Source organism: Rutidosis leptorrhynchoides, chromosome 10, assembly GCF_046630445.1.
Source record: "Rutidosis leptorrhynchoides isolate AG116_Rl617_1_P2 chromosome 10, CSIRO_AGI_Rlap_v1, whole genome shotgun sequence".
Classification (NCBI taxonomy): domain Eukaryota; kingdom Viridiplantae; phylum Streptophyta; class Magnoliopsida; order Asterales; family Asteraceae; genus Rutidosis; species Rutidosis leptorrhynchoides.
The window spans coordinates 132,023,474-132,049,909 of record NC_092342.1 but is presented as its reverse complement, the minus strand read 5'-3'; the positions used below and the strand labels follow the sequence as shown (position 1 = coordinate 132,049,909).

The following is a 26,436-nucleotide window of genomic DNA, read 5'->3' as shown; positions in this document are numbered from 1 at the left end:
AGTAGAATTCCCAACGATTCCTGAGCACACTCTGCATCCTAATCTGAGATTTGATAGGAGATGGAGAGATTACGAGACATATCAAAGGAACAAATTCAAATTGGTAACAAAAAATGTAGAGGTGCCAAGGGTAATCGATTGGGCCCCTTTGGAAACGGTCCATCTAGCTGACCGTGTTTGACAGCTTTTGGTACAAAGGTATGGCAGTTCTTCTTTTACAGATTGGGAACGTCTTTTCACCATTCGTAGGCCTGTATATAAGGAATGGTGTGTTGAGTTGATGAGTACTGTATCACTTGATACAAATATAGTTTGAATAGATGATAGAAGATTTCTTAGGTTTATCCTTGGCGGTAGGATGTACAGAATGTCCATGCTGGACATGGCCAGGGCCTTACAGATATATACTCCTGGTGAGTTGCTATTACCCGATTGTACAAATTTGATTCATTATGGTGAAAGGGTAGATAGCAACTTTGACGCTGACGCCATTTAGAGGCATACGTCACATTTTGATGTTTTTACACGAGCAGGAGGACACTCCTATACACATATTGACAGAGCCGAGCTTCGTATTATTCATAGATTTTTGGCTAACTCGATTACACAGAGAGGTCACAATAAAGAAAAACTTACCTTACATGATTTATTCTACCTAAAGTGTATTCGGGATCCTAGAAGCTTTGTCAATGTCCCTTACTGTGTTGCTTTTTATTTATCTAAAATGGTAGAGGGAATGCAGGACGGGAGTATAATATGAGGAGGTATTTTTGTTACTCTCATTGGAGAGTATTTAGGTGTTGATAGGAACCAAGGGGGTCCATTACAGCTTTGTAGAGAACAGATTGAGCCCTTAGGATTGAAAGTTTATGTGGGTGCTAAGGTATTGAAAAGTAGACGTAACCAGGCAGTACCCTATGAGGGATCTCATCCTCAGGTAGAGAGAGGCTCGGACGAGGAAATGGAGGAGGCGGAAGACATTAGGGATGTCTTTCAAGATGCTATTCTTGACGTCCACGTTCGTATAGATGAGGAAGCAATGACGAACGCGGCCAGACATAGTATGTACGAGCAGTGGAACTCCGAGCGAGTATACGAGGATTATAGGCGACGCCAACATGATAGCTGGGTAGTTCATCAGCACCAAATCATGAGCCAGCTATCATATCAGGTACCAAATAACTATGTACCTACTCGACCTGCTCATTTTCCACCACACAGCCCCGATATCCGACCACCCTTTAATCGGTATGACTATAACCAAGCCTATCAGAACACCTATAACCAATAATGGAACCCACCTGATGAGATGAACTGGAACCCCTATCCAGACTGATTTGGTTCCATTTGGTTATTTATATGATTTTTATATTTTTATCTTTTTACTTATTCATTTTTAAACTGATGTTATTGAATATATTTATGTAATTATTATAATTTTTATTATTATTGTGTACTAATATTTCACATTTAGAATTTGAAAGTGGGATATTAAGTCCCATTTCAAATTGCCATGCATGTTTATATTTGTATGTATGTATATTGTAAATTGTACAAAACAGGGTAAAACATCGCATTTTCAAAGACTGACATTAAATTCAGCAAAAGCTACTAATTTCGACGACAAGAAAAATGTGATGTAACAACAGACGGAATGAACAAATGATATGCACCATTTATCATTCAGTAAACAAACGCCAATATGTTTGAAAACTTTGGTAAAATTTAATCATTTTCACACTAATCACCCTCAATAATTTAAATTGTTACTGATTTCTTGCAAATGAGGGCATTGCAAGATCTTAAGTGTGGGAAGGGGTTAAATTCTTTCGGATTTTAAAATTTTTACTTTATACACTTGGTTACCATTAGAAATACTAGTAAAGTAGTAGTTGTATTAGAATCTAGTGCTGTCTGATAAAGAACAGCCCTAGTCTCATATACTGACTACCCAATTCAAGTAAAATTTTTCAAAATTTTCAATTAAATGAACTCAAAATCATGTTTATACATATTTATGAACGATAAAACTAGGTGTTAACATCGAAATTATTGTTACCTCGGAAAGGACATAAATTGAGAAACAAACCAAAATGTTAAAATTCATTTAAAATGGAATAGAGGACAATAAAAAGGAAAATAAAAGCCAAGTGTGGGAAAAATTACCAAGTTATCTTAAACATATGTCACATATTTCTGTAACAAATAATTGAAGATACTTTTGCTTTGGACTAAACTAAACTGTTTTACCCGATGAAAGAAAAGAAGAGATGGATCTACACAATGAATCAATTCCATCGTTAAAAGGAAGTAAAGTCTTTCGAAAAAGAAACGCGCTTCTTGATTTAGGTCATGAAGTTGTCGTCCAGACCAGCTGTAGGTTGATGAAAAATCTAGAAAAGTCATCTCTAAAATCAGCAGGAAATCCACGGACCTCAGCATAAAACAGGGTCGCCAAGTGGTCAGACTTATCCTAACCATGAGATGATCTTTCTCGTACAATGGGGGGGCACCATGCAAATTAGCTTGATAAGACTAATAAATCAGATCCCCATAAAGGATAATCTCTTTTAAAGATCAAAAATCAGCTTTTAAGACTGATATTACTCAATCCTAGAGATTGACCTTAAAGATTGAGAATTACAAACTCTTGGAATTCAATGATATCTAAACTCGAGCTTGAACGAGAAAATATTTTGATCAAAATTACAAACCGATTTGTTTTCTGAAAACCCATTTTCAATGCGTTCATTACCATTGAACGTAAAATCCTAGGAATTCACCTGGAATTCATTAGGTCATCTGAACCAAATCGGATGTCAACCGTAAGAACGGTGGTTGCATAGTATGGTCAAAGACAGGACCTTGTGCCAGACCGGAAAATTATAAGGGTGAGCTTTACTATTGCTCCTACAAAGGATAGTAATTGCGTCTGACACGTTATAGACCATAATTAAAAGCATGTCAGGGGACATTGCCTTAACAGTTGCTTGTTCAACACTTTCCTTTACAACCGGACGGTAGTTTACCGAAAGGTAATATACGAAGCAAGTATACTGGACGTGTTGCTTTCCTAATACAAGGTTAGCAAGTGGGTTACACAAAACCACAAGTTTTGAGCTAAAATTTTCAAATCTGAAACCCACCAAACCCACAAAAATATTTTGCAAACACCGGTGAAGGGTTATTCCGGAAAACTTATCTAGGGTAAAAACTAGATTTAATTTTCAAAAGATCAAATGTTTTCATAAAGATCCAATTTTCTTAATGGATCTAAATTTTATAGTCACGTGGGACTGTAAACCACATCGTTACTACCATTGTTTATACCGCCGTAAAGAAATCACTGATGTACAAAGTGTGAAGAATAAAGAAGTGATTCTAGTATTTGAAGACTATATTGCTTGAGGACAAGCAACGCTCAAGTGTGGGAATATTTGATAATGCTAAAAACGAACATATATTTCATAGCATTATTCCTCAAGAAAGACAAGCTTTTAGTTGCAATTGTCCTATTTACAAGTGATATTCGTTTAAATAATAAAAGATGAAGACAAAAGGCAGATTCGACGAATTGAAGACGCAAATGACCAAAAAGCTCAAAAGTACAAAAGACAATCAAAGAGGTTCCAATTATTGATAAGAAACGTCTCAAAATTACAAGAGTACAAGATTCAAAATGCAAAGTACAAGATATTAAATTGTACGCAAGGACGTTCGAAAATCTGGAACTGGGACCAGAGTCAACTCTCAACGCTCGACGCAACGGACTAAAAATTTCAAGTCAACTATGCACATGAATATAATATAATATATAATTAATTCTTAAAATTAATATATATATTATATTATATTTAAAAACCGTCGGCATAAAAAAACAAAGACTTTTGAGTCTCCCGAGCTGGCCATGCGATCGCATGGCCTGGAGGAAGAAACTCCATGCGATCACATGGTGCACAGTTCCAGCCCACATGCCTATAAAAATCGAGCTTTGGTGTAACACAAAACACATCTTTTTCTTCTCCTCATTCATACGTAGTATATATTTATATTTATATTTTAATTTTAATTTTAATTTTAATTTTAATTCTAATAATAAGGGTATGTTACCGAATGTTGTAAGGGTGTAAGTCGAAATTCTGTCCGTGTAACGCTATGCTATTTTTAATCATTGTAAGTTATGTTCAACCTTTTTAATTTAATGTCTCGTAGCTAAGTTATTATTATGCTTATTTAAAACGAAGTAATCATGATGTTGGGCTAATTACTAAAATTGGGTAATTGGGCTTTGTACCATAATTGGGGTTTGGACAAAAGAACGACACTTGTGGAAATTAGACTATGGGCTATTAATGGGCTTTATATTTATTTAACTAAATGATAATTTGTTAATTTTAATATAAAGATTTACAATTGGATGTCCCTATAAATAACCATATACACTCGATCAGACACGATGGGCGGGGTATTTATATGTACGAATAATCGTACATATAACCGGACACGAGAATGGATTAATAGTCACTAGAATTATTAAAACAGGGGTGAAATTATGTACAAGGACACTTGGTATAATTGTTAACAAAGTATTAAAACCTTGGGTTACACGCAGTCGATAACCTGGTGTAATTATTAAACAAAGTATTAAAATCTTGTTATAGTTTAAGTCCCCAATTAGTTGGAATATTTAACTTCAGGTATAAGGATAATTTGACGAGGATACTCGCACTTTATATTTATGACTGATGGACTGTTATGGACAAAAACCAGACGGACATATTAAATAATCCAGGACAAAGGACAATTAACCCATGGGCATAAAACTAAAATCAACACGTTAAACATCATGATTACGGAAGTTTAAATAAGCATAATTCTTTTATTTCACATTTAATTTCCTTTATTTTATATTTAATTGCACTTCTAATTATCGCACTTTTATTTTTTTGTTATTGTATTTAATTGCACTTTTAATTATCGTACTTTTTAATTATCGCAAGTTTATTTTATCGCACTTTTATTTATCGCAATTTCATTATCATTATTTACTTCACGCTTTAAATTAATTCTTTTATTTGTTCAATATTTTACATTTTGTTTTAACTGCGACTAAAGTTTTTAAAATCGACAAACCGGTCATTAAACGGTAAAAACCCCCTTTATAATAATAATATTACTTATATATATATTTGTATTTTTATAAAATAAAACTAATATAGCGTTAAGCTTTGATTAAAAGATTTTCCCTGTGGAACGAACCGGACTTACTAAAAACTACACTACTGTACGATTAGGTACACTGCCTATAAGTGTTGTAGCAAGGTTTAAGTATATCCATTCAATAAATAAATAAATATCTTGAGTAAAATTGTATCATATTTAATAGTATTTCCTTGTAAAATATAAGCTATTTTATATACACCTCGCATAACATCAGTGATGACTTAAGATGGCCGCCTCACAAAGCTCGATGTCTTCCAACTACTTTTCTGACCCGATAGCGAACTCAAGCTCAACTGGTGATGATATCTCTGACGAAGACGCGAATGTTTACCAACCATTTTGGAGACGTTAGGGTTGGGTTAGAACCATGATTTCCTCTTGGGTACATGAGGAAGGTACATCTTATCATGAGGTGCATGTTCCACAATCCCGAGGAGGTGTTGATATCTTGACTGGCCAAACTGTTAGGGACACTCTTTTTAGCGTTATTTCCCGAATTCGCCGTCCTGATAATCGTATCTCTAGGGTTTTTCATTCTGTTCATATGTTGTATGATTCCGATAAGCAAGAGGCATTAGAGGCTTCTATTAAGGATCTTAAGGATGACTATGATGACCTTTATGCTAGGGTAGAGCTCAATAAGCAGTGGATGGAGCGACATGCAGATAGTGTTGATAGTATGGAGCGATATGAGGGTAATATTGATAGGATGGAGCGTAACATGATTGATTTTGATTCGAGGTTGGGTGCTATGGAGGCGATGCGTTTAGCAGACTTGCAAATGTTCGCTCAAGATCGCCAATGGAGATCTTAGATTGCTTTGGGAGATTGTGGTGATCCCTACTAGTGTTCTATGACATTAGTATATTTTGACTATCTATCACCTAATCGGATATATATAGGAATAGTAGTAGTGACTTAACTTGTACTAGCAAATTATCTAAGTGAACTGTAATGGGTAGATATTACCCAAGTTTTGTAATTATAAAATGCTAATGGAAAAGGCTTTTATTATTATGAAGTTTAGTTCATTTCCTTAATTGTGCCATTATGTACAATCACTACTATTTATTTTGTATATATTACTCTAAGTAATTGATGTCTCTTTTTGATTATCATGAAGGATAATGCAAACACGAAGGACTTTTACTGACGCTCAAGTTGACGAGATGATTAGTCAAAGGGTTAATTGTAATGACCCGGACTTTTACGATTGATCTATACTTATAAGATTAATATTTACATAAATTAAACCTTACCAACATGATAAGCAATCCAAATTGTTGAGACTTATGTTTTTGAAAAGAGTTTTACACAACGTTTGACCGTCTAGTTTGACCGATGATATCACGAACTATATAATATATGATAATTATACGTTTGTGTATATATATGTATATATACATATTTAACATAATCTAAGGATGTTTTAATATTTCATTTTGTATTAATAACAATAAGATATATATATATATTTTGAAACTACTAACTTAAGTTTTCAAAACAATAACCATACGTAACGTTCTTTGATATAAATACTTATAACCTATAATGTTTATACATATATTGTATATGTAATGTATTTAATCACTTTTTAAGAACTTAAATACATAAAACAATATAAGTATATTCACAAAAGATAACTATATTTGAATCCTCGTTCCATTTTCACAAGATTTCTATACGTATATCTACGGTATATGTACCCGTAACATACCTAGCTTCTATACGTATTTACTATTAGTATATACACATCAAATCACCACCAACCAGCCCTTGTTCATGCCTTATGTATAAGGTAATTACTTTTGTATGATTGTATGACTAATTACACAAGATTACAACATGTGAACTTGTCCTTGTATACCATAAATCACGCCACCACCACCTTAAATACTTCCATCCATTTTCAATTTTTACCACATTACTTCTCTAGTTAGGAACACATACTTACCAGCTTCATGTATCTCTAAGAACTACAGCAAAAATCCTCTCAAGAATTACCTTAAACACCACCATAACAAGATCAAACAAAAACACTACAAAAATACAACTTTCATTTCAAGTTTATGTCTTAAGTTGCTTCCAATCTTTCATCCAACTCCATCACTCTTTTGGTTCTAGGTTTTTACTCCTATTTTACAGCAATCTTGTCCAAGTAACTTGAGGTAGTAACTTTGTTCATAACCTTATTCGATTCATATATATATAGTTATCTTATTTTATGGTATACAATTTTAACAACAAGAACATAGTTTGAATGATTTCAAACTTGTTTGCAAACTAAATAGATCCTTCTAACTTAACTTTTAAAATACTTCAAGACCTGTAATATATCATAAATATATGCTAATTTAACAAGGTATAACTTGGTTTTTCAAAGAACACCTTAAAAACTGAATTTACGACGTCGGAGTGCAACCGGGGGCTGTTTTGGGTTGGATAATTAAAAACTATTTTGAACCTTGAATTGGAGGTTTATTTTCTGGAAAAATGATATTTACTATGAATATGATAACACATAAAAATTTTATGATTTAACTCAAAGTATAAGTATTTTTAGAAAAATAATCATTTAATGTTGTTTGCATAAGGGAAAATGATTAACTTCATAAGTTTCACCAAAGTTTGACCTATGACCTGTGATTTCGAATACAAACTAAGGTATTTACAGTTCATATTCTTAAAGAAGGACTCGATCCAAGGAAGTGGCAAGTTAAACCAACGAAAACGGAGTTGTAACGAAGAAACTATGACTAAAACAAGATCGGATATCCAAAACTAGTTTAGCCACGAAAATAATTGGAGAAAAATTAAATAAATCACATCTTTCTAAAATAACATGATATTTTATATATATGTACTCATAATTTAATTTTATATATTTCAGGATCACCCGTAAACAATACAAGAAGATTAATCATAAGATCCCATGATTGTACGCAATACGTCTTCTTGACAATATAGGTACCATGGGTCAAGATTAATCCCGACCAATACGAATACGATGGGGGTTTTATTTATTTATTAAACACCTAAATATGAACCATTAAAATTGAATTGCTAACTACGGACTAAGAAGACATTAAAAGTATTATAAGTATATATACGTGACGATTGTTTAAAATGAAAATATATTGATATATTATATATGGATAGGTTCGTGATATCAACCGGAGACCAAGTCAAAATATATATATCTTCAAGGCAAAAGTGAGTATATAGTCCCACTTTTAAACTCTAAATATTTAGGGATGAGAATACATGTATTTTATGTTTTACGATATGGACACAAGTAACTGAAAAATATATTCTACGTTGAGTTGTACCACTGGCATACTTCCCTGTAGCTTGGTAACTACTATTTACAGCGGTATTGTAAACGCGAATCCTGTTGATAGATCTATCGGGCCTGACAACCCCAACCGGACTGGACGACCAGTATTCAACGGTTGCACAGTACTTCGTTTCGGTGACTACACTTGGTACGGTGTAGTAAGATTTCATAATAAAGGGAATATGCGACGTGATTAAATGTTAAGTATGGTTACCAAGTGCTCAACCACTTAGAATATTTTTATTAAAATGTTTACATATGAAATCTTGTGGTCTATATTTATACCGCTGCCGGCATTAAACCTATATCTCACCAACTTTATGTTGACGTTTTAAACATGTCTATTCTCAGGTGATAACTAAAAGCTTCCGCTGCAACATGTTGAATTTAAGCAAGATCATGTGTACGCATATTTGTGTCAAAAACAAAACTGCATATCCGAGGAATTGTAATGTAAAATATGCTAGAAATCGTATTGTTATCATCACATGTAAAGTTTGTAAGTCTAAGATTATCGCTAAACGATAATCATCTTTTTTATTGTCTAAAGCTTGTATTAAAATAAGAGTTATGGTTTGTAATGTAAAATAAATGCAGTTGTTCTTTTAAAAATGTCGCATATAGAGGTCAATACCTCGCAATGAAATCATATGCTATCTAACTCGTTCTTATGGTTAAGGACGGGTTATGACATTAATGAAGCTTTAGCCGCTGCTGAGGCACGGAGAGTGCAAGCTAATGCGAGTCAAGCTGGAGGTTCAAGTGGAAATAATGTTCCACAAAGATGTACCTACAAGGAGTTCTCCAACTGCAAACCTTAAACTTTCACTGGAATAGAAGGACCGATTGGTTTGATGAGGTGGTTTGAGAGGTTCGAGTCAGTCTTTCGAATAAGCAACTGTGCAAATACGGATAGAGTAAAGTTTGCTACTTGTACTCTTCAAGATGGTGCCCTGACATGGTGGAACAATTATGCTCAGCCTGCAGGAATGGACGCGTCATATGCAATGCCATGGGAAGAATTCAAACAAGCAATGATCAGTAAGTATTGTCAAAGAAACGAAATTCAGAAACTAGAAATGGAATTGGGGAATTTGAAAATTCAGGGGAATGACATTACGGAATATACAAAACGATTCCTAGAACTTGCCCTATTGTGTCCGGAGTTAGTTACTACTGAAGCAAAGAAGATCGAAAGGTATGTGTGGGGACTTTCGAAAGAAATCCAAGGTAATGTAACGTCATCCAAACCAGAAACACTCCAAAGTGCTATTCAAATGGCACACAACCTAATGGATCAGATTACTCATCATGAAAACTCGGAAGCAACAACAGATACAAAAACTCAAGGCGGTAAGCGTAAGTGGAACGAGAACCAAGGAAATAGTTCTCACCAGAAGAAACAAGATACCACCAAGTTTGAGAATGCTAATGCCAAGAAGAATTATAATGGCAAGAAACCTTATTGCAATCGATGTTATAAGCATCATTATGGAGCTTGTACTATTGTTTGTGATAGGTGCAAAAAGGTGGGGCATATGTCCAAAGATTGTACAGTCAATCTCGCACAGCCAACTGGAAACAAACCTAAAACTTGTTATGGATGTGGACAAGTGGGACACATGAAGAATCAGTCTCCGAATGCCAAGAAGGATGGAAATGCAAAAGGTAGAGCATTTAATATCTCGGCAAAAGGAGCTCGTGAAAATCCTGATTTAGCCACAGGTACATTTCTTCTAAACAACTACATTGCTTATGTACTATTTGATAGTGGTGCTGATAGAAGTTTTATTTCTAAGGACTTTAGTACCGTAATTAACTTACCTCCAACTGCTTTAGATACTAAGTATATCATAGAATTGGCTAATGGCAAAACTTTGAAAGTAGATAAGATCTTTCAAGGTTGTGCTCTAATGTTAGCTGATAAACTATTTGAAGTCGATCTTATGCCTGTTGAGTTAGGTAGTTTTGATGTTATTATTGGTATGGATTGGTTATCTAAGAACCATGCGAACATTGCTTGCATGGAGAAATCCATTCGTATTCCTCTCGCGAATGGTGAAACTTTGGTAGTTCAAGGAGAAAAGAGTGGCGCGAAACTCAACATCATTTCTTGCATGAAGGCTCGAAAATATTTAAGAAAAGGATGTCAAGCCATCCTCGCGCACGTAAAGGCGATGGAGTCAGAGAAGAAGCGACTTGAGGATGTACCGGTAGTAAAGGATTTTCCTGGAGTTTTTCCTGAAGATTTACCTGGTCTTCCTCCACATAGGCAAGTTGAATTTCAAATTGACTTAATTTCGGGAGCTGCACCTGTTGCTCGACCACCGTATCGATTAGCACCTTCAGAATTGCAAGAGTTGTCGAACCAATTACAAGAACTATTGGATAAGGGATTTATTCGACCTAGTTCATATCCCTGGGGGTGCTCCTATCTTGTTCGTAAAGAAGAAAGATGGATCTATGAGGATGTGCATAGATTATCGAGAGTTGAATAAATTGACGATTAAGAATCGGTATCCACTACTGAGAATCAATGATTTGTTTGATCAACTACAAGGATCTAGTGTATATTCGAAGATTGATTTGAGATCTGGTTATCATCAGTTAAGAGTCAAGGAGGATGATATTCCTAAGACAGCTTTTAGGATGCTATATGGCCATTATGAATTCTTAGTCATGTCATTTGGTTTGACTAATGCACCTGCGGTATTCATGGATCTCATGAACCGTGTGAGTAAGCCGTATTTGGACAAGTTTGTTATCGTATTCATCGACGATATTTTGATCTACTCTAAAAGTAAAGAAGAACATGAAGAACACTTGAAGATAATTCTTGGATTGCTAGAGAAAGAGCAATTATACGCCAAGTTTTCAAAGTGTGATTTTTGGTTGCAATCGGTACAATTTTTGGGTCACGTGGTTAGTAGCCAAGGTATTCATGTTGATCCGGCTAAGATCGAGGCTATTGGCAACTGGGAAGTTCTTAAGACTCCAACTCAAGTGAGACAATTTTTAGGTCTTGCTGGATATTACCGAAGGTTTATCCAATATTTTTCAAAGATTGCGCGACCTTTAACTACACTGACTCACAAAGGAAAGAAGTTTGAATGGTTAAAGGAACAAGAGTCTGCATTTCAACAATTGAAGCATAAACTAACTACTGCACCCATATTATCTTTACTCGAGGGAAATGAAGATTTTGTGGTTTATTGTGACGCCTCGTGTCAAGGACTTGGATGTGTTTTGATGTAGCGACAGAAGGTCATTGCTTATGCATCACGACAGCTGAAGGTGCACGAACAGAACTATACAACTCATGATTTAGAATTGGGAGCTGTTGTCTTTGCCCTTAAAATGTGGAGACATTATTTGTATGGAACTAAATGCACTATATTTACGGATCACAAGAGTCTTCAACATATTTTTGATCAGAAACAATTAAATATGCGACAACGGTGTTGGGTTGAATTGTTCAATGATTATGACTGTGAAATCCGTTATCATCCTGGGAAGGCTAACATGGTTGCCGATGCGTTGAGTCGAAAGGAAAAGATTAAACCTCTTCGAGTTAGAGCACTGAATATAACTATTCGTGTAAATCTTGTTTCACAAATCCGAGATGCTCAGTTAGAACCTGTGAAGGAGGAAAATTGGAAGGATGAGGCGATTAAAGGATTGATTAAGCAAATTGAAGTAAAGGGTGATGGGACCCGATACATTGTAGGACGTCTATGGGTACCAAAGTATGGTGAATTAAGAAAACTTATGTTAGATGAAGCGCACAAGACGAGATACTCAATTCACCCTGGAACTGGGAAAATGTATCACGATATCAAGGAATTTTATTGGTGGCCTAACATGAAAGCTGACGTTGCCACTTATGTGAGCCAATGTCTGACTTGTGCGAAAGTCAAAGTGGAGAATCAAAAACTGTCAGGGTTGTTACAACAACCAGAAATCCCACAGTGGAAATGGGAAAGAAAAACCATGGACTTTATAACGAAGCTACCGAGAACCGTGAGTGGTTACGACACTATTTGGGTGATTGTTGATCGTCTCACTAAGTCTGCACATTTCCTACCTATGAAAGAGACGGATAGGATGGAGAAATTGGCACAATTATATTTGAAAGAAGTTATTTCAAGACACGGAGTGCCTGTCTCTATTATATCTGACCGTGACAGTCGATTCACGTCAAGATTTTGGCAATCTTTACAAGAAGCTGTAGGAACTCGTGTGGACATGAGTACCGCCTACCATCCGCAAACTGACGGACAAAGTGAAAGGACCATCCAAACCCTAGAAGATATGTTACGAGCATGTGTTATTGATTTTGGTAATGGATGGGATAAACATCTACCATTAGCAGAATTTTCATATAACAACAGTTATCACGCGAGTATTAAAGCCGCACCATTTGAAGCTCTCTATGGTAGAAAATGTAGATCACCTCTATGTTGGAGTCAAGTGGGTGATAGACAACTCACTGGTCCAGAGATCATACATGAGACTACCGAGAAAATCTTTCAGATTCAAGAGAGATTGAAGACTGCCATGAGCCGACAAAAGAGCTATGCTGATGTTCGAAGAAAATCCTTAGAATTTCAGGTAGGAGATAAAGTCATGCTTAAAGTGTCTCCCTGGAAGGGTGTGATTCGATTTGGGAAATGAGGAAAACTAAGCCCGAGATATGTTGGACCTTTCGAGATAATTGAAAGGATTGGTCCTGTGGCGTATCGTTTGAAACTACCGCAAGAATTGAGTGGTATCCATGATGCTTTTCATGTCTCAAACTTAAAGAAGTGTTTGTTCGATGACAGTCTCGTTATTCCGTTGGAAGAGATTCGTATAGACAATAAACTTCATTTTATCGAGGAACCAGCTGAGATCATGGATCGCGAAGTTAAGCGCTTGAAGCATAGTAGTATTCCGATTGTCAAAATTCGTTGGAATGCTCGTAGAGGATCGGAGTTTACTTGGGAACGGGAGGACCATATGCGGCGGAAGTATCCACATCTTTTCACTGATATCACACAAACGTCAGGTACCACCTAAATTTCGAGGACAAATTTTTTCTTAACGGGTAGGTAATGTCATAAGCCTAGCTTTTCGAATTAAGTTGTCTAGTTTGACTTCTTAAAATTTCAATTTCTGACTTGACGAGTAAAACTGATGATCTATGTCTTGGTTTATTTTAGGGTTTGTATAACTCTAAGGATACATTTTAGGATTTACTTGATTAAGTGTTACTTCACACATTTTGCACAATGTCCTGAAACCTTAGCTTATTACCATAAACCCTAGACTTATAATTTATATCTTTGTATATAATAACTTAATAAATAAACTTATTAACTAAGTATTTAGATTAAAAACTTGTAACCAATTCTCTTTAATATTAAACCTTAGGTTAAGACATTTGTACACTTAAAAATTTATTCACCTTCACACTTAATTTTGATTAACTTATACTTGTCATTGTTTCAATTTAATCAACCTTAACTTACTTTGATTTAAACCTAGCATAAGTTTACTTTCTAAACTTTAAAATTATAAATTAAAACCTAAGCTTATACATTTATGAACTATACAAGTATATGTACATTTAATTGGCAAAATTTAACAAAAATATCAACCTTTATCATAACCAAAACCTTCCACCATATTCATCATGCATATAATCACCATCATCCTTATATATATTCATCATGGTCATGCAAGATTACCAACCAAGAAACATAACTATGCAAGCATGATATTAAACAACTATACTATGCAAGCATGCTATTAGTTTAATCTTCCATGCTAGCATGTTTGCATGAACTTTAATGGACACTTGTTTACACCTTACTTAACATTAAGCTTACTAATCACATCCTTTTTCCTCTAAACCACACATCATCATCATCATATTTACAAGTATCCTACATGTCTTAAACACTTGCAATTTACTTAACCTTTATGTATTAAAGATACTAAGCACATTTGCATGTACTTGCATGGTATTAGACTTGTCATACTCTTCTTTTGCTCTCCTTATGCCACGCCTATAATACCCTCACCATAAGACCACTTTTTGCTTCTTAAAACTCTCATAACACATTCAATTATCACACTAAATCCTCTTAAGTTACAGCCATTTCTTTCTTCTTTGTTCATCTTCATCAACTCATACATCATCATTACTCAAGGTATAATTACCAATAACACTTCTTTTATTTCTTACCAAGTTACTTTCAAGAGAAATGGGTGTAAAAGCTCAATCTAGAGTGTTAAAAACACTCAATGATGATTACATGGCTAACTCTAATCTTGATCATAAGTAACTAAAAATATGTTTTACATATGTTTAATAACCTAAAATAAACTTAAAATGAAAAGGGATATAGCTAAAATGTATTGAGTTTACTAGTTAGTCCTTAACCTTCATAAGAACCAAGTCAGTCTTCATTTGGTGGAATTTTTAGAAAATACTTACACTCACTTTTGCTACTTTAATTTTTAAGATTCTTAAACTTTTATGAGTCCTAGACTTTCTATAAAAATTCCATGATTTATAAAGTAGCCTAAGTATTTATTTTGTATTATTACTTTTAAAAAGGTCCTGATTTGGACAGAATCTGTCCAACTCACATGTTTCACCAAAAATGAGGTACCAACGTCTAGATACGAAAACTTATGAGATTTTCATTATAAAGTGGACTAAAAATAGAACATGTTAGGCTTTGGAATCATATAAAAAGCTTAAGAAATGATTAAGATATGGCCTTGTACATTTAAACAATGGGATTTAGACTTGCTGAAACTGTCACCAATTAGAATATAAATAAAACGTATTCAACTGATGTTTTCTGAGCAAAACAAATTTTTGAACTAAAATATAACTAAATTGGAGTAAGACTTCAAAAGGATAAGTCTAAATAAGTTAATTTACTATTTTTAGTGATATTAAACTTTAGACTAGTCAAAACAGTCCACTTGTAGTAAAATAATTCTATAAAATTCATTTTTATTATATAAATTACAAATCTTATATTTTTAGACCTCCAACACATATACCTTCACATATAAAATAAGAATTACCTTATACCACTATATTTTAAATAAGAAAATTAACTTCTAACACTACTTGTAAAATCAGTCCACATAGAAACCTTAACTTGTAAACCGAGAAATCATCTTTTAAAAAGCTGAGAACACTATGTTACATTTGAACATAAATAAAATCATTATTATTACTAATATTAGTAATAACACACCTCTGACCTTAATTATGTATTTAGGTCCCGAGCTCGAAGTACATCAAAGTACTTAAACCACAAATCCAAGCTTTATACCGCATAACATCACCTGTGAGTATCATAGTCCCATTTTACTTGCTTTTAGCAAACTTACTATTTTGGGATGAGAAACATGCTTCTTTTATGTTTTACATTATGGACATAAGTGCTTAAAACTATATTCTATTGTGTTGAGTTTGTGACTTAGCTTAAACCCCGATTCTGATATCGTTAATTACTTGTTTATGGTAAACGCGAATAATGTGGATAGATCTATTTGAGGGTGACTTCTCACATCCGGCATAGTCTTCAGGCTAGCGAATGCATAACCTCCGACTTTGTAGCTCTAGCTAAGTGAGACTACATGATTTCGGGTTCTTGATTGTTAAGTTCGATATCGGGAGCTCATGTTTATTTAGAATATATTTACAACTGTTTATACTTGAAAATCTTATGGTCCATTTATTATATACATTAAACCTATGATCTCACCAACATTATTGTTGACATTTTTAAGCATGTGTTTTCTCAGGTCCTTAAGCAGGAGTCCGCATACATTCAGGTTGGCTTTTGGGATGTCGTCAGGATGTCGGGACGTCGTTTTAAAAATAAATCATCATGCACTATGTTTAAGTGTTGTACTTTGTTATGTTATGGTTGTAATTGTTGTACTTTACTTTTAAGTCCCGACATGTAACTCAAAACTTGTACTTGTGTGTTGAAATAAAAACGTTTCCGCTGTCGTCTTTAGAAATCGTTAACTATAACTGGGACACCTATCACGTCACATTTCGGGATCGAAATGGGGTCGTGACAGACATGGTATCAGAGACCACGTTATAGGGAACCAGGACTGCATTAGTGTGTCTAAGATTTTAGGATGCATTAGTGAGTCAGGTCTATAACGGAGTCATTTTCCATCTTTCACGTATTTTGGTCTTTTGTTGTCCTTTTGCTTGTCAAAACTTCTGTATGTTAACTTGTATGTTTTTGTGTGATGACTTAAGATGGCCGCCTCACAAAGCTCGATGTCTTCCAACTACTTTCCTGACCCGATAGCAAACTCAAGCTCAACTGGTGATGATAGCTCTGACGAAGACGCGAATGTTTACCAGCCATTTTGGAGACGTTGGGGTTGGGTTAGAACCATGATTTCCTCTTGGGTACAAGAGGAAGGTACACCTTATCATGAGGTGCATGTTCCACCATCCCGAGGAGGTGTTGATGTCTTGACTGGCCAAACTATTAGGGACACTCTTTTTACCGTTATTTCCCGAATTCGCCGTCCTGATAATCGTATCTCTAGGGTTTTTCATTCTGTTCAGATGTTGTATGATTCTGATAAGTAAGAGGCATTAGAGGCTTCTATTAAGGATCTTAAGGATGACTATGATGACCTTTATGCTAGGGTAGAGCTCAATAAGTAGTGGATGGAGCGACATGCAGATAGTGTTGATAGTATGGAGCGATATGCGGGTAATATTGATAGGATGGAGCGTAACATGATTGATTTTGATTCGAGGTTGGGTACTATGGAGGCAATGCGTTTAGCAGACTTGCAAATGTTCGCTCAAGATCGCCAATGGAGATCTTAGATTGCTTTGGGAGATTGTGGTGATCCCTACTAGTGTTCTATGACATTAGTATATTTTGACTATCTATCACCTAATCGGATATATATAGGAATAGTAGTAGTGACTTAACTTGTACTAGCAAATTATCTAAGTGAACTGTAATGGGTAGATATTACCAAAGTTTTGTAATTATAAAATGCTAATGGAAAAGGCTTTTATTATTATGAAGTTTAGTTCATTTCCTTAATTGTGCCATTATGTACAATCACTACTATTTATTTTGTATATATTACTCTAAGTAATTGATGTCTCTTTTTGATTATCATGAAGGATAATGCAAACACGAAGGACTTTTACTGACGCTCAAGTTGACGAGATGATTAGTCAAAGGGTTAATAAAGCTTTTGCCGCTGCTGAGGCACGGAGAGTGCAAGCTAATGCGAGTCAAGCGGGAGGTTCAAGTGGAAATAATGTTCCACAAAGATGTACCTACAAGGAGTTCTCCAACTGCAAACCTCAAACTTTCACTGGAATAGAAGGACCGGTTGGTTTGATGAGGTGGTTTGAGAGGCTCAAGTCAGTCTTTCAAATAAGCAACTGTGCAAATACGGATAGAGTAAAGTTTGCTACTTGTACTCTTCAAGATGGTGCCCTGACATGGTGGAACAATTATGCTCAGCCTGCAGGAATGGACGCGTCGTATGCAATGCCATGGGAAGAATTCAAACAAGCAATGATCAGTGAGTATTGTCCAAAAAATGAAATTCAGAAATTAGAAATGGAATTGGGGAATTTGAAAATTCAGGGGAATGACATTACGGAATATACAAAACGATTCCTAGAACTTGCCCTATTGTGTCCGGAGTTAGTTACTACTGAAGCAAAGAAGATCGAAAGGTATGTGTGGGGACTTTCGAAAGAAATCCAAGGTAATGTAACGTCATCCAAACCAGAAACACTCCAAAGTGCTATTCGAATGGCACACAACCTAATGGATCAGATTACACATCATGAAAACCCGGAAGCAATAACAGATACAAAAACTCAAGGCGGTAATCGTAAGTGGAACGAGAACCAAGGAAATAGTTCTCACCAAAAGAAACTAGATACCACCAAGTTTGAGAATGCTAATGCCAAGAAGAATTATAATGGCAAGAAACCTTATTGCAATCGATGTTATAAGCATCATTATGGAGCTTGTACTATTGTTTGTGATAGGTGCAAAAAGGTGGGGCATATGTCCAAAGATTGTACAGTCAATCTCGCACAGCCAACTGGAAACAAACCTAAAACTTGTTATGGATGTGGACAAGTGGGACACATGAAGAATTAGTGTCCGAATGCCAAGAAGGATGGAAATGCAAAAGGTAGAGCATTTAATATCTCGGCAAAAGGAGCTCATTAAAATCCTGATTTAGTCACAGGTACATTTCTTCTAAACAACTGCATTGCTTATGTACTATTTGATAGTGGTGCTGATAGAAGTTTTATTTCTAAGGACTTTAGTACCATAATTAACGTACCTCCAACTACTTTAGATACTAAGTATATCATAGAATTGGCTAATGGCAAAACTTTGAAAGTAGATAAGATCTTTCAAGGTTGTGCTCTAACGTTAGCTGATAAACTATTTGAAGTCGATCTTATGCCTATTGAGTTAGGTAGTTTTGATGTTATTATCGGTATGGATTGGTTATCTTAGAACCATGCGAACATTGCTTGCACGGAGAAATCCATTCGTATTCCTCTCACGAATGGTGAAACTTTGGTAGTTCAAGGAGAAAAGAGTGGCGCGAAACTCAACATCATTTCTTGCATGAAGGCTCGAAAATATTTAAGAAAAGGATGTCAAGCCATCCTCACACACGTAAAGGCGATGGAGTCAGAGAGGAAGCGACTTGAGGATGTACCGGTAGTAAAGGATTTTCCTGGAGTTTTTCCTGAAGATTTACCTGGTCTTCCTCCACATAGGCAAGTTGAATTTCAAATTGACTTAATTCCGGCAGCTGCACCTGTTTCTCGACCACCGTATCGATTAGCACCTTCAGAATTGCTAGAGTTGTTGAACCAATTACAAGAAATGTTGGATAAGGGATTTATTCGACCTAGTTCATCGCCCTGGGGTGCTCCTATCTTGTTCGTAAAGAAGAAAGATGGATCTATGAGGATGTGCATAGATTATCGAGAGTTGAATAAATTGACGACTAAGAATCGGTATCCACTACCGAGAATCAATGATTTGTTTGATCAACTACAAGGATCTAGTGTATATTCGAAGATTGATTTGAGATCTGGTTATCATCAGTTAAGAGTTAAGGAGGATGATATTCCTAAGACAGCTTTTAGGACGCGATATGGCCATTACGAATTCTTAGTCATGTCATTTGGTTTGACTAATGCACCTGCGGTATTCATGGATCTCATGAACCGTGTGAGTAAGCCGTATTTGGACAAGTTTGTTATCGTATTCATCGACGATATTTTGATCTACTCTAAAAGTAAAGAAGAACATGAAGAACACTTGAAGATAATTCTTGGATTGCTAGAGAAAGAGCAATTATACGCCAAGTTTTCAAAGTGTGATTTTTGGTTGCAGTCGGTACAATTTTTGGGTCACGTGGTTAGTAGCCAAGGTATTCATGTTGATCCTACCAAGATCGAGGCTATTGGCAACTAGGAAGTTCCTAAGACTCCAACTCAAGTGAGACAATTTTTAGGTCTTGCTGGATATTACTGAAGGTTTATCCAAGATTTTTCAAAGATTGCGCAACCTTTAACTACACTGACTCACAAAGGAAAGAAGTTTGAATGGTTAAAGGAACAAGAGTCTGCATTTCAACAATTGAAGCATAAACTAACTACTGCACCCATATTATCTTTACCTGAGGGAAATGAAGATTTTGTGGTTTATTGTGACGCCTCGCGTCAATGACTTAGATGTGTTTTGATGTAGCGACAGAAGGTCATTGCTTATGCATCATGACAGCTGAAGGTGCACGAACAGAACTATACAACTCATGATTTAGAATTGGGAGCTGTTGTCTTTGCCTTTAAAATGTGGAGACATTATTTGTATGGAACTAAATGCACTATATTTACGGATCACAAGAGTCTTCAACATATTTTTGATCAGAAACAATTAAATATGCGACAACGGCGTTGGGTTGAATTGTTGAATGATTATGACTGCGAAATCCGTTATCATCCTGGGAAGGCTAACGTGGTTGCCGATGCGTTGAGTCGAAAGGAAAAGATTAAACCTCTTCGAGTTAGAGCACTGAATATAACTATTCGTGCAAATCTTGTTTCGTAAATCCGAGATGCTCAGTTAGAAGCTGTGAAGGAGGAAAATTGGAAGGATGAGGCGATTAAAGGATTGATTAAGCAAATTGAAGTAAAGGGTGATGGGACCCGATACTTTGCAGGACGTCTATGGGTACCAAAGTATGGTGAATTAAGAAAACTTGTGTTAGATGAAGCGCACAAGACGAGATACTCAATTCACCCTGGAACTGGGAAAATGTATCAGGATATCAAGGAATTTTATTGGTGGCTGATGTTCTACGAGGTGTATATAAAATATCTTATATTTTTACAGGAAAAACTTATTAAATACGACACAATTTTACACAAGATATTTTTTTATTTAGAGAATGGATATACTTAAACCTTGCTACATCACTTATAGGCAGTGTACCTAATCGTACAGTAGTGTAGTTTTTAGTAAGTCTGGTTGGTTCCACAGGGAAAAAAAATCTTTAAACAAAGCTTAACGCTATATTAGTTTTATTTCATAAAAATACAAATATATATATATATAAGTAATATTATTATTATAAAGGGTTGTTTTTACCGTTTAATGACCGGTTTGTCGATTTTAAAAACTTTAGTCGCAGTTAAAACAAAATGTAAAATATTAAATAAATAAAAGACTTAATTTAAAGCGTAAAGTAAATAACGATAATGAAATTGCGATAAATAAAAGTGCGATAAAATAAACTTATGATAATTAAAAAGTACGATAATTAAAAGTGCAATTAAATACAATAACAATAAAAGTGCGATAATTAGAAATGCAATTAAATATAAAATAAAGGAAATTAAATATGAAATAAAAGAATTATGCTTATTTAAACTTCCGTAATCATGATGTTTGACGTGTTGATTTTAGTTTTATGCCCATGGGTTAATTATCCTTTGTCTTGGATTATTTAATATGTTCGTCTGGTTTTTTTCCATAACAGTCCATCAGTCATAAATATAAAGTGCGAGTGTCCTCGTCAAATTATCCTTATACCGAAGTTAAATATTCCAACTAATTGGAGACTTAAACTGTAACAAGATTTTAATACTTTGTTTAATAATTACACCAGATTATCGACTGCGTGTAACCCAAGGTTTAAATACTTTGTTAACAATTATGCCAAGTGTCCTTGTACATAATTTCACCCCTGTTTTAATAATTCTAGTGACTATTAATCCATTCCCATGTCCGGTTAAATGAACGATTATTCGTACATATAAATACCCCGCCCATCGTATCCGATCGAGTGTATATGGTTATTTATAGGGACGTCCAATTGTAAATCTTTATATTAAAATTAACAAACTATCATTTAGTTAAACAAATATAAAGCCCATTAATAGCCTATAGTCTAATTTCCACAAGTGTCGTTCTTTTGTCCAAACCCCAATTATGGTACAAAGCCCAATTACCCAATTTTAGTAATTAGCCCAACATCATGATTACTTCGGATTAAATAAGCATAATAATCACTTAGCTACGAGACATTAAATTAAAAAGGTTGAACATAACTTACAATGATTAAAAATAGCGTAGCGTTACACGGACAGAATTTTGACTTACACCCTTACAACATTTGCTAACATACCCTTATTATTAGGATTTAAAATTAAAATTAAAATTAAAATATAAATATATATATATATTACGTATATATTGAGAGAGAGATATATTTATGATATTTTTACGATCAAACTGCATTTGCTTTTATAGGGATTTGAGTCCAGGGAAGCTCCGCGACTCGCGGCATTTTTTGCCTTCAAACTCCGCGAGTCGCGGAGTTTGTTTTTACAGCTCACCCAGCTTTGGCTCTTTGTTTTCTGACGATTTTTAAATATATTATAATATATATATTAATTTTAAGAATTAATTATATATTATATTATATTCATGTGCATAGTTGACTTGTAATTTTTAGTCCGTTGCGTCGAGCGTTGAGAGTTGACTCTGGCCCCAGTTCCGGATTTTCAAACGTCCTTGCGTACAATTTAATATCTTGTACTTTGCGTTTTGAATCTTGTACTCTTGTAATTTCGAGACGTTTCTTATCAATAATTGGAACCTCTTTGATTGTATTTTGTTCTTTTGAGCTTTTTGGTCGTTTGCATCTTTAATTCATCGAATCTGTCTTTTGTCTTCACCTTTTATTATTTAAACGAATATCACTTGTAAATAGAACAATTGCAACTAAAAGCTTGTCTTTCTTGAGGGATAATGCTATGAAATATATGTTCGTTTTTAGCATTATCAAATATTCTCACACTTGAGCGTTGCTTGTCCTCAAGCAATATAGTCTTGAAATACTAGAATCACTTCTTTATTCTTCACACTTTGTACATCAGTGATTTCTTTACGGCGGTATAAACAATGGTAGTAACGATGTGGTTTACAGTCCCACATGACTATAAAATTTAGATCCATTAAGGAAATTGGATCTTTATGAAAACATTTGATCTTTTTGAAAATTCAATCTAGCTTTTACCCTAGATAAGTTTTCCGGAATAACCCTTCACCGGTGTTTGCAAATTCTTTTTGTGGGTTTGGTGGGTTTCAGATTTGAAAATTTTAGCTTAAAACTTGCGGTTTTGTGTCACCCACTTGCTAACCTTGTATTGGGAAAGCAACACATCCAGTTTACTTGTTCCGAATATTACCTTTCGGTAAACTACCGTCCGGTTGTAAAGGAAAGCGTTGAACAAGCAACTGTTAAGGCAATGTCCCCTGACATGCTTTTGATTATGGTCTATAACGTGTCGGACGCAATTACTATCCTTTGTAGGTGCAATAGTAAAGCTCACCCTTATAATTTGTCGGTCTGGCAGAAGGTCCTGTCTTTGACCATGCTATGCAACCACCGTTCTTATGGTTGACACCCGATTTGGTTCAGGTGACCTAATGAATTCCAGGTGAATTCCTAGGATTTTACGTTCAAAGGTAATGAACGCATTGAAAATAGGGTTTTCAGAAAACAAATCGGTTTGTAATTTTGATCAAAATATTTTCTCGTTCAAGCTCGAGTTTAGATATCATCGAATTCCATGAGTTTGTAATTCTCAATCTTTAAGGTCAATCTCTAGGATTGAGTAATATCAGTCTTAAAAGCTGATTTTTGATCTTTTAAGGAGATTATCCTTTCTGGGGGTCTGATTCATTAGTCTTATCAAGCTAATTTGCACGGTGCCCCCCCATTGTACGAGATAAATCCTTCTCATGGTTAGGATAAGTCTGACCACTTGGCGACTCTATTTGATGCTGAGGTCCGTGGATTTCCTGCTAATTTTAGAGATGACTTTTCTAGATTTTTTCATCAACCTACAGCTGGTCTGGACGACAACTTCATGACCTAAATCAAGAAGCGCGTTTCTTTTTCGAAAGACTTTACTTCCTTTTAATGATGGAATTGATTCATCGTGTAGATCCATCTCTTCTTTTCTTTCATCGGGTAAAACATTTTAGTTTAGTCCAAAGCAAAAGTATTTTCAGTTATTTGTTACAGAAATATGTGACATATGTTTAAAATAACTTGGTAAATTTTCCCACACTTGGCTTTTATTTTCCTTTTTATTGTCCTATATTCCATTTTAAATGAATTCTAACATTTTAGTTTGTTTCTCAATTTATGTCCTTTCCGAGGTAACAATAATTTTGGTGTTAAAACCTAGTTTTATCATTCATAAATATGTATAAACATGATTTTGAGTTCATTTAATTGAAAATTTTGAAATTTTTTACTAGAATTGGGTAGTCAGTATATAAGACTAGGGCTGTTCTTTATTATCAGAGAGCACTAGATTCTAATACAACTACTGCTTTACTAGTATTTTTAATGGTAACCAAGTGTTTAAGATAAAAATTTTAAAAATCTGAAAGAATTTAACCCCTTCCCACACTTAAGATCTTGCAATGCCTCATTTGCAAGAAATCAGTAACAATTTAAATTATTGAGGGTGATTAGCGTAGAAATGATTAAATTTTACCAAAGTTTCCAAACATATTGTTGTTTGTGTTGAATGATAAATGGTGCACATCATTTGTTCATTCCGTCTTGTTGTTATTTCACATATATTTTGCATCTTGTCGTCAAAATTAGTTGCTTTTGCTGAACTTAATGCCAGTCTTTGAAAATGCGTTGTTTTACCCTGTTGTGTACATAAGATAAACTGCAAACATATATACATATTTTTGAAGTTTGGTATATTACTCCACATTAAAAAATTATTAAAATCTAATAATAAAAGTTAGAAAATTATAAAAACTATTACAATATTAACATAAGTATTAAATGTATCAACATTACAAATAATAAAATAAATAAAACTAAGTAGACTAGGGATGATACTGATACCAGTAGAGGTTCCATGCATAACCGTATGTGTTATAGAATGCTTCGGCTGGGTTATACGTAGGATACGGTGGTTGGATCTCTATAGATCAGGGAGGAAATATGGGCGATGGAGTAGGAATATAGTTTCTACCTACATGTTGGCAATGAGCTATGATTTAGTTTTGATGAACTTGCCAATCTTCAAATGCTCGATGTCTAGCATTTTCATACTCTTGTGAAGCTATAAACCTTTGCATTTCTGTCATTTCATTTCCCCCTCCCACATTACCTGGCTGTTGGTTTCTCTCAACCTGTGGATGTCTACCATGGTATTGTACTGCGACGTTATTTCGCCTCTTCAAAACCTTCGCACCATGGTATACATTTAAACCAATTGTATCGCGGGGTTCTGGTTCTTCGACTAATAATCCCCCCCGACTTATATCCACATTGAGATACTCAGCAATTAATGTAATAAATATACCACCTCCTATTATACTGTGCGGTCTCATCCCCCTAACCATAGCTGATAAATAATAACCCACACAATAAGGTATACTTACAGCGCTTTGTGGGTCTCGAATACACATGTGGTAAAACAAATCCTGTTCATTTACCTTTTCCTTATTCTTACCTCGTTGTGTAATCGAATTGGCTAAAAACCTATGAATTACTCTTAACTCTGCTCTATCTATATCCAAATAAGAGTAATTTCCCCCTTTAAATCGGTGATGGCTAGTCATTTGACTCCATACACCATGCGTATCAAAATTTTCATCAATTTTCCTACCGTTCAATATCAACCCTCTACAATCGGCAGATGCTAACTCCTCAGGCGTATATATACGTAAGGCCTGAGCCATATCTAGTAAAGACATGTGGCGCATCGAACCTCCTAACAAAAATCTAAGAAAAGATCGATCGGTTAAACTAACTACCCGATCATTTATTTCTATACTACACAATAATTCTTCACACCATACTTTATATACAAGTCTACGCATGCTGAATAATCGTACCCAATCGTTAAAAGTAGAATTACCATACCTCTATGTAAGTAATTCTCTAATTGGCCCGGCCAATTCTACAGCATCTAATGGTCCCCATTCTATTACCCTAGGTACTTCAACAACTTTAGAATGCAGAGTATGCATGCCCCTTTGGTATTTTGGATAATCTATCCAACGTCTGTCAAATCTCAAGTTCGGGTGCAAATCTTCCAAGTGCATATCTGAAAATCTCATAAATGGATGAGGTATATCTTGTTTATAATAGCTATCAACATCCTGTTGTTCCGCATTCTCAGGAGGAGCATTGCGAGCTTGGGATAAAGATTCACCCCTTTCAGTCTGCAAAACACATCAAACACAATTTTTATGCATCCAAATATG

The 26,436-nt window shown here is 34.9% G+C and overlaps 3 protein-coding genes across 3 annotated transcripts in view; all 3 read left to right on the top strand.

Moving 5' to 3' along the window:
- The first annotated feature begins 9,414 nt into the window (after positions 1–9,414).
- Positions 9,415–11,815, top strand: LOC139870627 (uncharacterized). Its single transcript, XM_071858408.1, has 2 exons — positions 9,415–10,985; positions 11,488–11,815. The coding sequence occupies exons 1-2, from the start codon at positions 9,415–9,417 to the stop codon at positions 11,813–11,815; spliced, it is 1,899 nt and encodes a 632-aa protein (XP_071714509.1).
- A 5,458-nt stretch (positions 11,816–17,273) lies between these two features.
- On the top strand, positions 17,274–19,119 carry LOC139870626 (uncharacterized). The gene is made up of 3 exons (XM_071858407.1): positions 17,274–17,407; positions 17,748–18,749; positions 18,888–19,119. The coding sequence occupies exons 1-3, from the start codon at positions 17,274–17,276 to the stop codon at positions 19,117–19,119; spliced, it is 1,368 nt and encodes a 455-aa protein (XP_071714508.1).
- A 174-nt stretch (positions 19,120–19,293) lies between these two features.
- The window catches only part of LOC139870625 (uncharacterized), a 42,999-nt gene continuing 35,856 nt past the window's right edge, over positions 19,294–26,436 (top strand). The window contains exons 1-3 of the mRNA XM_071858406.1: positions 19,294–19,553; positions 20,157–20,322; positions 20,746–20,985. Coding sequence (XP_071714507.1) covers positions 19,294–19,553; positions 20,157–20,322; positions 20,746–20,985 — 666 coding nt within the window. The remainder of the gene's footprint in view (positions 19,554–20,156; positions 20,323–20,745; positions 20,986–26,436) is intronic.